Source organism: Culex pipiens, chromosome 1 (assembly GCF_016801865.2).
Source record: "Culex pipiens pallens isolate TS chromosome 1, TS_CPP_V2, whole genome shotgun sequence".
NCBI classification, from domain to species: Eukaryota; Metazoa; Arthropoda; class Insecta; order Diptera; family Culicidae; genus Culex; species Culex pipiens.
This window is the reverse complement of record NC_068937.1, coordinates 72,747,697-72,761,735: the sequence shown is the minus strand read 5'-3', so window position 1 is coordinate 72,761,735 and position 14,039 is coordinate 72,747,697. Positions and strand designations below refer to the sequence as shown.

General features: G+C 41.7%; 1 protein-coding gene across 1 annotated transcript in view; it reads right to left on the bottom strand.

Moving 5' to 3' along the window:
- Window positions 1–5,145: 5,145 nt before the first annotated feature.
- Window positions 5,146–14,039, bottom strand: part of LOC128092491 (uncharacterized) — a 39,424-nt gene continuing 30,530 nt past the window's right edge. Inside the window, exon 2 of the mRNA XM_052706388.1 lies at window positions 5,146–5,364. Within this exon, the coding sequence (XP_052562348.1) occupies window positions 5,340–5,364 (25 nt within the window). The 3' untranslated portion in view covers window positions 5,146–5,339. The remainder of the gene's footprint in view (window positions 5,365–14,039) is intronic.

Genomic DNA, 14,039 nt, shown 5'->3' with positions numbered 1-14,039 from the left:
CCAGGAGGTGTTGTATTCTCTGCAACTTTTTGCCGCTGATTCAACGGCAATGGCTGCAGATTTGGAACCACTCGAACAGATCCCGCTCCAGGTGACGCCAAAGCAGGAAAATCCACGTCCGTGTAAGTTGGTGGTGTTTTGCGACGATTTGGTTGGTGCCTCGTCGTCGCTTGCTGCCGAATTTTCACAAACTCAGCTCGTTTTGGGCAGCTTCGATTCTTGGTCGAATGGTCGCCGCCGCAATTGAAGCATTTGGCTTCAATGTTCTCGTTGATTGTTTCGCAAGCTTGAGTTTTGTGCTCACCTCCGCAGGTTGCACAACGACTCTTGATGAAACAGTTCCTTCCACCATGTCCAAACTGCAAACAGTTCGAACACTGCGTCACGTCACGGTGCACTGGACGATAACGTTCCCAAGTCACGATGATGTTGAAAATTGCCCGAACTGCTTTCAGCTCAGACGGCGTTGTCGATCCTTTCTCGAGATGAACCAGGTACAGTTGATCACGATACTTGATGTCCTTGTTGTGTCTCGTCATCTTGAAGACTTCGATCACGTTCAACTTAAGAGTTTTGAGCTCTTCTTTCAGCACACTCACATCCATGTCGTACAGGCCACGGAGGACCTGTTTCATGGGGCGTTTACCTGGATCGTCATGGCTGTAGTATTCAATCTTTGTGTTGTTCAGGAAATCCCGAACGTAGTTGTAATCCTTTCTGGTAGGTAGCAGAATTTTGAGTCCATCAGCACACAAGCGAATGGAAGCTCGTAAAGCACCAGATTTGATAAACCCGGTCAGCCACTTTCGCACCGAATCCGATGACGATGTTTTCACAAAAATGGGTGGCAACTTTTCCCGTCGTTCAAATTCTTCCTTCTCGCTCACGTCCACGGGGAGGGTAGCGAACTGGTTTCCAGACAATTTTTGAGCGTCCTTGCTCAAACTGCCTGGCTTTGCAGGTAGCGCTTCGGCATTCTTCAGCTTCTTCAAATCTGCCGATCCTGCTGGTGAGGACCGCCTCTTTTTCTTGCCGTGAGGCATTTTTGCACTTTTTAAGCACTTTTTTGGTTTGTGAGGGACGCACGTCTGACTCGCTTCTCTGCTGATCGCAGACTGCATTACAAGCAGTTGTTCGTATATGCTCATTAGAAAGAATGATTCAATTATTTTAAAAAAATCTTCAGGTAATACAAATTTTGTTTTGTTTACTCTAAATATCATCCGACCAACTGCTTGTCCATTCGAAGGCAATTTGATTCCAGATATAAAACTAGCTAGCTCAACAATCTCTATTTTTGAGGCTTTTCTTTTAGACATCGTTGCACTTTTTAGATATTTCGAAATCTGACATAAACTTTTAATAATCGTCAAAGGCAAAATATACCGCAGTTTGTTGTAAGGAAGTTTGTTATATTTTCGGCAGATTAAAATATTTTGTATCGAATTTATCGAAATTTGTATTCTCTCACACACGCTCTGATAATATGATATCTATTGTTAATCACATATGGGTCATTCCATCTGAAGCGGAGCAGCATTTGAAAATTACCTTCTCCGATCCTGCTCAAATTTGGCAGGGCTGTTGATACTATCAAAACATGCAAGAATCCTGAATTTCATCCAAATCGGACCACCCCCTCCATTTTTGTACCTCCCCAACAAATCGACTTCTTGGCGATTTTTGACCAAACCTCCTAGTTTCAAACGACGGTAACTCAGGAACCCCAAATCTTAGAGGGTCGGTCTTAGACTCAATTTCGAAGGAAATTGGACGTAGAATCCATTTCCGTGATCAACATTTTGAAAAAAAAAGTATAAAAAATGTAAGAAAATCACAAAGTTTGATCTGCTGCAAAGTGGCTAATTCCCCAAATTTAGTTGCGATGATTTCGACACCGTCCGAACAACAGTATTTTTTTTCTTACAGCATTCTTGGAAATGGAGCTGGCTCACAATATAAAAATTGATTTAATATGATCAATCTTTTAAACCATGAATCGGATTTGCCAAATTATGGTAAAGTGTCAATAATAAACTATAATTATAATAATAATAATAAAGCAGGTTTTGGGGTTTTTGCTGAATGGCACTATTGTGCTACCACCCATGATGAAGGCTCTAGTCATGGCCTCGGAGGTACTCTAAAACGGTTAGCAACACGTAAAATAACCCAATAAATATTCCTTTCACAAAAATAGATTGATCAAGGTAGGGGAACAGCATCTTATTCCAGCGCTCCTCTAATGTTGCCATATCAGCGCTTTGGCATTCAATTACAGCTGATTAAAAGCGTTTCCAACTGAAATCGAGTGATAAATAGCTCAATAAGAAGTGAACAAGTAAGTTTCTATCAAAAGTTTTGCTAAATTTGTTGTTTAAATAGTGAAAATGAGCAAATTGGACGAAACTAGGAGCGAGGACTTAACCTGCCAAACATACCAGAATTTCCCCTATTAGCCATTTGAATAAATATTTGCGTAAAATTATAAAAATGGGTAATTCTCTACCAACTCACACGAAATCGGCAAAAGTTGCCCCGACCCCTCTTCGATTTGCGTGAAACTTTGTCCTAAGGGGTAACTTTTGTCCCTGATCACGAATCCGAGGTCCGTTTTTTGATATCTCGTGACGGAGGGGCGGTACGACCCCTTCCATTTTTGAACATGCGAAAAAAGAGGTGTTTTTCAATCATTTGCAGCCTGAAACGGTGAGGAGATAGAAATTTGGTGTCAAAGGGACTTTTATGTAAAATTAGACGCCCGATTTGATGGCGTACTCAGAATTCCGAAAAAACGTATTTTTCATCGAAAAAAACACTAAAAAAGTTTTCAAAATTCTACCATTTTCCTTTACTCGACTGTAAAAATTTTTGGAACATGTAATTTTATGGGAAATTTAATGTACTTTTCGAATCTACATTGACCCAGAAGGGTCATTTTTTCATTTAGAACAAAATTTTTCATTTTAAAATTTCGTGTTTTTTCAAACTTTGCAGGGTTATTTTTTAGAGTGTAACAATGTTCTCCAATGTTGTAGAGCAGACAATTACAAAAAATTTGATATATAGACATAAGGGGTTTGCTTATAAACATCACGAGTTATCGCGATTTTACGAAAAAAAGTTTTGAAAAAGTTGGTCGTCATCGATCATGGCCGTTCATCGTCATCCGCGACAGACACGGACGACGAAACAAAGAGAAACGCAAAAAGTAACTTTTTCAAAACTTTTTTTCGTAAAATCGCGATAACTCGTGATGTTTTTAAGCAAACCCCTTATGTCTATACAGTATGTAAAAAAAGTATTTACACCCCTTGGGCACTATGCACATTTTGTGATGAAACATGTAAAAAAATTAAAGTTTGACAGGAACCTAGTACTACGTTTTGTTCAGAAACTCATGCCAAACATTTTGCTACAAAAAGCTCATGAAAAGATGATTTCTATAAAAAGTTATATAACAAATACTATTACGAAAATAAAAAAGGTGCAAAAAAAGTATGTACACCTTTCGAAAAATTAACATAAATAATGTTATTTGTTGACAAATCACCATAAATCCAGTCTCCCAACTCCAAATAGGCATTCTTGACTGATAAAAAAGAATTTGGATTGAATATAAAGTTTAGTAACTACTTAGTATAAAAGTTTATATAACTCTGGAAATTCTATATAAAACTTACCTAAACTTAATTTTGCAAACTTTTAATTCAACTAAATGTCAATATATTACCATATAATTGCTAAATAAACATTTTGAAGTGGGTATAAGACCGTTTTGGGGGTATTTATATCGATAGAATAGATTTTTCGTTGAAATTTCGTACCAACCCGGAATTACGTCGTAGGAAAATCCGCCGGCATCCGAACCGGTCCACGATTCACAAGTCAACCTATGTGGAATCGGAAAGGGCATAAAATTTCCGATCTTTTGATACCCAAACATCTAGGTTTTCTTTAAAACCTACGTTTTTAAATACCTAAGCAAAAACGTTGTTATGGTTTCGTTTGAGCAACCTGCCAAAAATGTATGGAATTTCGTAATTTTTGTTCTCGAGGATCAAACTTACTTTTTGCCCAGGTATTTAAAAACGTAGGTTTTAAAGAAAACCTAGATGTTTGGGTATCAAAAGATCGGAAATTTTATGCCCTTTCCGATTCCACATAGGTTGACTTGTGAATCGTGGACCGGTTCGGATGCAGGCGGATTTTCCTACGACGTAATTCCGGGTTGGTACGAAATTCCAACGAAAAATCTATTCTATCGATACAAATACCCCCAAAATGGTGTTATACCCACTCCAAAATGTTTATTTAGCAATTATATGGTAATATATTGACATTTAGTTGAATTAAAAGTTTGCAAAATTAAGTTTAGATAAGTTTTATATAGAATTTCCAGAGTTATATAAACTTTTATACTAAGTAGTTACTAAACTTTATATTCAATCCAAATTCTTTTTTATCAGTCAAGAATGCCTATTTGGAGTTGGGAGACTGGATTTATGGTGATTTGTCAACAAATAACATTATTTATGTTAATTTTTCGAAAGGTGTACATACTTTTTTTGCACCTTTTTTATTTTCGAAATAGTATTTGTTATATAACTTTTTATAGAAATCATATTTTCATGAGCTTTTTGTAGCAAAATGTTTGGCATGAGTTTCTGAACAAAACGTATAACTAGGTTCCTGTCAAACTTTAAATTTTTTACATGTTTCATCACAAAATGTGCATAGTGCCCAAGGGGTGTAAATACTTTTTTTACATACTGTATATCAAAATTTTTGGAATTGTCTGCTCTACAACTTTGTAGAACATTGTTACACTCTTAAAAATAACCCTGCAAAGTTAGAAAAAACACGAAATTTTAAAATGAAAAATTTTGTTCGAAATGAAAAAATGACCCTTCTGGGTCAATGTAGATTCGAAAAGTACATTACATTTCCCATAAAATGACATGTTCCAAAAATTTTTACAGTCGAGTAACGGAAAATGGGAGAATTTTTAAAACTTTTTTAGTGTTTTTTTCGATGAAAAATTCGTTTTTTCGGAATTCTGAGTACGCCATCAAATCGGGCGTCTAATTTTACATAAAAGTTCCTTTGACACAAAATTTCTACACTCAACCCCCGGTGGTTGGTCACTTTTTTGTTTGACACTTTTTTAGTTTGTACCCCGTTGGTTGGTCAAAGTCAAACTAAAAAGTGACGAACTGTCACTTTTTACACGGCACTCACGCATACTATCAAAACAAACGTTTCGGAGTGTGTGTGAACTCCGTGTAAAAGGGGTGTCAAACTAAAAAGTGACCCCGTTCGTTTGACAACAGTTGGTGTCAAACCATCGGGGTTTGAGTGTATCTCCTCACCGTTTCAGGCTGCAAATTATTGAAAAACACCTCTTTTTTCGCATGTTCAAAAATGGAAGGGGTCGTACCGCCCCTCCGTCACGAGATATCAAAAAACGGACCTCGGATTCGTGATCAGGGACAAAAGTTACCCCTTAGGACAAAGTTTCACGCAAATCGAAGAGGGGTCGGGGCAACTGCTGTGTGAGTTGGCGGAGAATTACCCAAATATAAATTAAATTAATCATCTCCCAGAACACCAGGTAGCAGTTATTGATCAGCCCGCCTGTGTGATTCTAGCAGATGTGGCGAATGAAGCTGATGTAGGTTATCTCGAAAACACAAAACTTTAAAATTCGATATCTCTGGAACGAAACATATTCATTTCTGTCGATAAGTGATTCTTATGTAAAATTGGCCGGGGAACACGATGGTGAGGTCAAATAAAAATAATAAGTTGGGGTGTTTTGAGATACGGCCGTTTAAAGTTTTCAATTGCGCAATACAGGTAGAAAAAAATAAATTAATCAACATTTTGATCACGGAAATGGATTCTACGTCCAATTTCCTTCAAAATTGAGTCTAAGACCGACCTTCTAAGATTTGTGGTTCCTGAGCTATCGCCGTTTGAAACTAGGAGGTTTGGTCAAAAATCGCCAAAAAGTCGATTTTTTGGGGAGGTACAAAAATGGAGGGGGTGGTCCGATTTGGATGAAATTCGGGATTCTTGCATGTTTTGATAGTATCAACAGCCCTGCCAAATTTGAGCAGGATCGGAGAGGGTAATTTTCAAATTTGCATTTTTTCGTGCACAGTTGAGATGGAATGACCCATATTACATTTAATTTTATATCTCGAAATAAATATCGAAATACCTATATCTTGAAAATTATAACAAACATGCCAGGAACGCAGCGCAGCGGATAGCAAACGAAAACGACGACGACGACAAATATCCAAGCAGAGAAACAGCGCGCGCTTGTAGGTAAACAGGCAGGCAGGCAGGCGAGCAAGCTCGTGAGAGAGTTTGAACCTGAGAGAGAGCACGTGCGTGTACGAATTGGAATTAAACATCGTTGTTAGGTAGCCCCTTACAGCTAGCCGAGCAAAAATGGTCAGTTTTGGGCGCTAATAACTTCGCGGGAAAAAATCCTAAAAATATGGTGTCTTCGGGAAAGTTGTTCTAAATTTAATAAAGGTTCTACATTTGAGAAATGGTTAGAATCGGATAACTATGGCGCCTTCCACAGGTAAAAAAGTAAAACAGTTGCTTTTCTCCATACATTTTGACGATTTTTCCCATACAAAGGGATAAATTTAATTATTTTGTTGATTCCTGAAATATTTCAGCCAAAACTTGTTTCTTCTTTTACAACCACTAGATCATTTTGTACATTTTTGGGCCCTTCTAGACAATTGTAGAGCTTGTCAAAATGAACATTTTTATTCTTGAAAAAATAATTTTGGTCAATTCTATCAAAAGTTATGGGCAAAAAACGATTTAAAAATGCTCATTTTCAAATTGAGATTAAATAAGTTAAACAAAAAAGACCTCCGAGATATTTTCAGCAAATGTACTCTAGAATGTGTACTTTCAGATGCTTCTAAGAGCGAGGTCAAACTCCACCACCTTTTCGAGTTATTCACATTTCAAAATGGCGTCTTTTTCGTCGTATTTTGGCTATAACTTTCGTTTAAAAGGTCCGATTTTCGCTCTCTTGGAAGATAAATGTGTGTTTTGATAAGCTCTACAAATGTCTAGAAGACACCAACTCGCTACGACACAAGCCTGAGTTGATAAATTCAAAAAACTCATTTTTTCATAAACACTTCAACCTAAATTACAAAAATGGCTCTAGAAACTTCCCGTTTGAAGATAGAGCTTTGTGCTCTTCAGCAAAGTTGCTCAGAATGGTGTTCCCTACAACTTTTCTGAAGACACCAAAGCGCTATCTCGTCATCCCGCCAAAATAAAAATTCTGAACCACCCTAAAATTTGAATCACCCTAATGTCCACCATACCAAAAGATGCCCCAATTGACCCTGATCATTTGTCCCGAAGACACCAAAGCTCTAAATCTTAACGTGTGGACGCTATCAATTTTGTCACGCTAGATTTCGGTTTCGGACCACTGTGGATTGGAGGGAGGGGTTCCCGTGGTCAGAATGAGCTCAAATTTGGAATTTAGCCTAGTGATGGGTCAATCTTTGATTTCAGGGGGTAGCCCCAAAAAAGTCCGGATTTGGACCACCCTAATGAGCACCCCACCGGTTGCCAGAGACGCTGCGCAGAGAATTAGTTCTTTGCAGGCACTTTTGCTTCAGGTAGTTAATGTGCTTCCCCCATGTTCCCTTTTGATCAAAGATGGTACCCATGTACATGAAGTGGTCCGACTGCTCGATAGTCTTTCCCGAGAGAGAAAGATTGAACTGTGCCGGTTCATGCTTCCCCGTAAAAACGACCAGTTCCGTCTTCTCCGGAGAGAATTCACTACCCTTTTCAACTGCCCAATGGGCTAAGTTGTTCAGGGTATCTTGCAAGGGTTCTAGCAGATCGAGTTCCTTCTTGGCAGCGATTGAAACTACTGCGTCATCTGCGTACTGTATAAGGGTGCAGTCTCCGGATGGGCTAAGGCGTGAGCCTTGTGCCAAACCCATGTAACTTATCCGGGTGATTGCCAGATCACCTTGCACAAAGTGCATGTGTTTTTCTGACAACAGGTTGATGAGGAAGTTGCACATCGTCGGATTGAGACCGCTCCGCCGCAGCTTTACTCAAAACACCTCGATGGAGACTGAATCGAATGCACCCTTGATGTCTAGAAAGACAGAAGCCATTTGCTGTTTCTTACCACGGGCTATGTCGATCCCTGTGGCCAGCAAGGCTAGACAGTCGCTTGTTCCCTTGCCTCTCCGGAAGCCATACTGCGTGTCTGACAGCAAGTGCTCTCGTTCCATCCATGGTTCGAGGCGGTCGAGGATCATCTTCTACAGCAACTTGCGTAGACACGACAGCAAGCTGATTGGACGATACGAGTTGTGGTCGGACGCCGGCTTACCGGGCTTTTGAATGGCAACCACCCGGACCTGTCGCCATTCGTGTGGGATTATGTTCTGCTCCACGAACGTGTTGAACAGATTCAACAGATCCGGACCAGGAGCAGTGTTGTTGCCCGTCAATAGAGCTATGGAGAGCTCTACCATCGAGAAGGGAGGATTAGAATCGCTCCCATCAACAACGTCGAATGATGGTTGTGTCGGCACCGAGTCCGGGCACACCTTCTTGGCGAAATCCAATATCCACTTGTCCGATTTTTCCACACTCTCGTTCGGAACGGAACCTCTACGCATGGCCCTCGCAACGCGCCACAGAGTGCTCATGGACGTATCTGCTGGTAGTCCTTCAACGAACTCCCGCCAGTACATTCGCTTCTTCCGCTTCAGAGTATTACTGTACCTGCGATCAAGAGCTCTGTACTTTTGGAAGTTCGCTCGGATTCCACACTTGCAGAAGTCCACATAAGCTTCAGACCTGGCCGCCGAGAGATCCGTACACTCCTTGTCCCACCAGGGAAGTGGAGGGCGCGTTCGGATGTACGGTCCCGGGACGGGTTTCGTCTGAGCTTGTATCGCACTGTCATAGATCAAATTAGCCAGAAACGCATATTCTTCAAGCGGTGCCAACCCAGCTCGCAACTCAACTCCATTGGAGACTGCCTCCGCGTACTGTTTCCAGTCGATATTTCGCGTCAGATCGTAAGGCATCTCCACCGTTGTCGATTGCTGTGGGCCATGGCTGGTGGTGTTGCAATCCGCGTAACTTGCTTGTCCCTGTTTAGGAGGGTCATCTGGAAGTCGTCGCACAGTTCATGAATCAGATATGCTTGAGGGTCTGTCTTGTGACTTCCCCACTCGGTGCTGTGAAGATTAAAGTCACCCAGAACCAGTCGCGGTGCCTGCAACAGCTCAAGCATACCCCACAACTTTTGTCGAGTTAACGACACCTGTGGGGGAACGTAGACGGACACAATGCAAATGTCCAGTCCTCTGATCCTGGCCTGTACTGCGACTGCTTCGATTCCTCCTAGCTTCGGGAGCGTGACCTTTCTAAAAGTGTGGCATTTCCTGACCCCAATCAGTACGCCTCCACCTCTATTTGGTCTTGCCCTGCTCTCTGTGATGATGTTGTACCCCCGGAAAGCTGGCGTCTCATCTCCGATAAGAAACGTTTCGCTCAGCGCAAACACATCACAGTCCCGTTCGAATGCGAATTGTTGAAAATCGTTCAACTTGGGGGTTAAACTTCTACAATTCCATTGTAGAAAGGAGATGCCGTTTTTCGTTTTTGGTGTATTACCCATCAAAGGAAATGAACGACAAGAGGGGCATCGTGCTAGCAAGCTGTTTCCCGATGTGTCTAGCGAGAGGCTCAAACCGCTTTATGATTAAACGCGTCGGTTCACTCACAAAAGAGCACAGCCATTCCACGATTGTGGAAAAGGGAAGGACTCCTTTGAAGGCATCGGTGATCGGATTCGGTTGAGGAACCGGTTTTAGGGGGATCTTTGGCAGCTTAGGAACGGGCTTCAGCGGTTTGAGAGGTATCGGTGCCGGCTACGGAGCGGGCTTACCCGACGGACCGAAAGGAAAATCCTTCTCGAAGTTCAATGAGTCACTTTCCTTACCCTTGCCACCAGCGGCTTTTTTGGACTTGGAAACCTTGTTGCGCTTCGGATTTGGTTCGGAAGAGTCACTTTCCTCGGTGCAAGTGTGTCACCTTTCTAAGGATTTCCGCAAAGGACTTCTTGGAGCGTTCCCTCAAGGATCGCTTCATCTTGTCCTCGCGCTCCTTGTACTTTGGGCATTGACGAGTTTTGTGCGGTTCCCCGCCACAAAGCAGGCATTTTTCAGCCTGCTTTTGGCAATCCACGTCCTTGTGGGGGCCGGCGCACTTTGAGCACTTGCTCTTGTTGCTGCAGTAGGTCTTGGTGTGTCCCAACTGCTGGCAGTTTTCGCAGCTCATCACTCGCGGAACGTACAATCGAACTGGAAGCCGAAGCTTGTACAGCTCAATGTAGTCCGGCAGAGCTGACCCTGCAAAAGTCACCCGGAACGAGGCAGAAGGAATGAACTTCTTCTGGCTACCCTCGGTGGTGACGTTGCCCAGTTGCCGGCACTCGAGGACCTGCACAGCTGGAAGTTTGGGGTTTTTGAAGCGTCCCACAGCGTTTGCTAAGTCCCCCAGAGTCAAACCATCGTCCGTTACCACTCCGTCGATCTCGACTTTGTGGGCCGGAATTCAAACACGGTACTCAATGCTGAACCGCAGATCAGTTACGATCTGATTAGCTTGCACCGCGGAGTTCACGATCACGCGGAGCTTGCTCTTGTTCAGCTTGGTACATTCGACCACCCCAGGATAGTGCTTCTGCAAATCCTTGGTGATCTGTACAGAGTTTAACGGCTTCTGTTTAGGCCAGAAGAAGACCACCCATTCCGTTTGCGATCCCTCTTGATACTGACGAGGACGAGGAATCGGTTTTTGAGAATGAGGATTTGGGTTCGGGGAGGGATTTGGGTTCGGATTCGGCACCGGTGTTGGAGGAGGAATTGGATCTGGATTGGGACGAGGAATCGGGTCTGGAGTCAAGGAAGGAATCCCCCTTTACCGTCAGCATCCTTATCCTTCAGGAAGTGGTCCCTGTTGGTGGTGTTTGAAGGAACTCCCGAGACAGAGTCCTCTATTTCCACGTCCTTGAATCGAATCCGTTGAATCGAAATCAGATTACACATGTTCCGACTCGGACGGATCCATGGTTGAGGAAAAAATGGAAGAAAACTAATCAAAACCAAAAATAACAAGACTAAAATAACGCAAAAGAAATGAGAAAAAAATAACAGGAAAAAAAAACTATGAGATAAAAAATAATCTAAAAGCAAACAAAAAACTCGCCTTTCGCACTCACCGCCGAACTGGCCGCACTGGCTGCCGCCCGCAGCGTGATGCTCGTTTGCGCGCGCTTGTTGTTGTTGTTGTGCTGCCTGCTGCCAGCCACGTAAACAACGGGGTTGTCTCCGACCTTGCCTGGACCTAAGTTGCTTCCCTGTGGCACACCAGCACTAGGGTGGTCCAAATCCGGACTTTTTTGGGGCTACCCTCTGAAATCAAAGATTGACCCATCACTAGGCTAAATTCCAAATTTGAGCTCATTCTGACCACGGGAACCCCTCCCTCCAATCGCTTAAAGTTTGTATGGGAAAAATCGTCAAAATGTATGGAGAAAAGCAACTGTTTTACTTTTTGACAAAGAACTTTGTCCTAAGGTTTCTATACGTGGTGTCAATCCAAAATTTGAACGCGCTCCAAATTTACTAGATTTCTAGCTTTCTTTGAAATAACCCCAACATCCAAGCTGGAAACCCCGATACGACCGAAAGTAAATCTTTTCTTTGTACAATTTGTCATGAAATAACAGTAACACATTTCCCGGATAGAGATTTGAGCATTAAACAATGCAAAACATAGATTATTTATTTAATAAGCTGTTTATTACCTAATAGGTTCCGAAAATTATTTGTTCAATCCTCTGCCACATAACACCATTACATTTTAAAACATTTTAGAATCGATCACATTGTAGAAAACAGTTTTCTGAACAAGTTCCATAAAAAGGTATCACTTTTGGTTCAATATAAGCAGAGATATGCCCATTTTCCTGAAATAAATAGTGCCTTTCTCCGAAATTTTCTTAATTTAATTGCCTTTCACATGATGGGCACTGCCGTCAACTCCGTTAAATTTCAGGCATCAAAACACTACACTGAGCAAAACTTACACAGCTTAACGAAGTGTTCTACACATGATCTGACCCTGCTGTACAGAGCACTCAGAAATCAATCGCAAAACACTTGAATTTTGGGCACCTAAAGATGCTGTCAATTCAATAGCACAACACTTGAATTTGATGTGTTGTGTCACATGGAAAACCACGTTATATCTATTGGTTTTAAATGATTTTTCCTTCCATAATCAATGCATGTTTGTATGTAATAGAAATGGATTTCGGTTTATTTCAATAAGAGAAGAAGTTGCGTCATGAAATTATTTTGACAGCTTTTATTTGCTTGTCAAAAATGGAACATTCTTTTTGTTGTTAAATTGTCTCTTCTTCCGGTTGTCCCTGCTTTCAGGATCGTCCTCCTGGTCAGGTTCGGGTTGTTCGCCACCACCGCTTTCTGCGGAGATGGAGGCCCCCGGGGAACCTTCTTGTTGATTCGGAACCGCGGTTGGTTTCAACGAATCAAACTGTGCCTTGACCATCCGAATGACGCATTGCTTGGCCCCTGGGTGGAATGTATCGAATCCTGCTTCTCACCGCTTCTTGTCCTCACCGACACCGATTCTCCAGCGCCCCGGTGTTTTCCTTAATTTCATCAAACGCTTCCTGGTACGGCATCTGCAGCTCAATCGCATCCTTCCTGCAATTCACACAACAAAAATCCAAAAATCAAAACAAAACCCAACAAAAAAATCTTTTCCCCACTCACCAAGTGGATGAATCTCCGGAAAAGAACCTCTATCGCCAAAGTTGGCCTCCTTCCGGGTCCGGGAGACCGAGCCCTTCCGCTGACCATACGGATCCTGAGCCCGAGGACGCAGCCTTGTGGTGATGCTCATCTTCGCGGCCACAAACCGGCAGGCAATTTACTGGGCAGGAACATGGCGGCAGCGAACTCACGCGGTCATTCGGGCCTGCGAAAAACGAACACACCGGACCGCCAAAGCACAAATGAAGAAACGAAGCAAAGTCTGACGAAGCTGTCACGAAACTGCATTTCAAATCAAAACAAGATCAATTTCAAGTGTTTTCCTCATCACTTTGAATAGTTCAGCACAGTGGGGCAAATTCATGAGCAAAACACTTGAAAAGTTTGAGCCACCCGAATGAAAATAAGGTGTCAAAAAATACCAATAAGTCAATCGTTTAAACACTTGAATTTGATAATGGATTGGATTGAAATTCAAACACAAACAAATTAGATCTAAGATGTGGCTTCATTGAACCTTTCAAGTGTTTGGGCACTTGAAAAAAAAGTGTGGCGTATTTTCAGTGTAGCGCCACTTCGATGCGAACGGGTAAATATTCAAACAATAAGCTTTGAAGCGATCGTGAGAGGGCGAGAAAAAAATAAAGTTTCAGCGCAGCGAAGAGAAGAAACGCAAGAAACGAAAAAACTTGTTGCTGCTGTCACTGCTTTTCGCGCAACCACACGAGACGGATGTGTTTTGCTGTGCGTAGCGCTTTTTGTTTTGAATGTTTTTTTTAAGCAAATCAATCTTTTAGCGAACATTGATGTTGTTTTTCGATTGTGTTGTGATACGTATTGATCTGCATTATTTTGACTGTAATAAATGAATCAATTTGTGACGTGTAAATATAATTTTAAGTGATAACTTATTTTGTAAGAAAACCATCGTGATTATATTTGCTTTAATGCTTTGAGACAGCCCAAAATATTGATTTAAATATCGTCAATTGTGTGCTGCAATTCAAGTTGAAATGCTGATAGAAGCAATTTAGCAATAAATAGAGGAATTCGTTAATTTAAATAAAAAAAAAAACAAGCATTTAAAACACATGCACACAATCAAAAGATTATTAAAAAAATGTTTTGGGATTCAAAGAA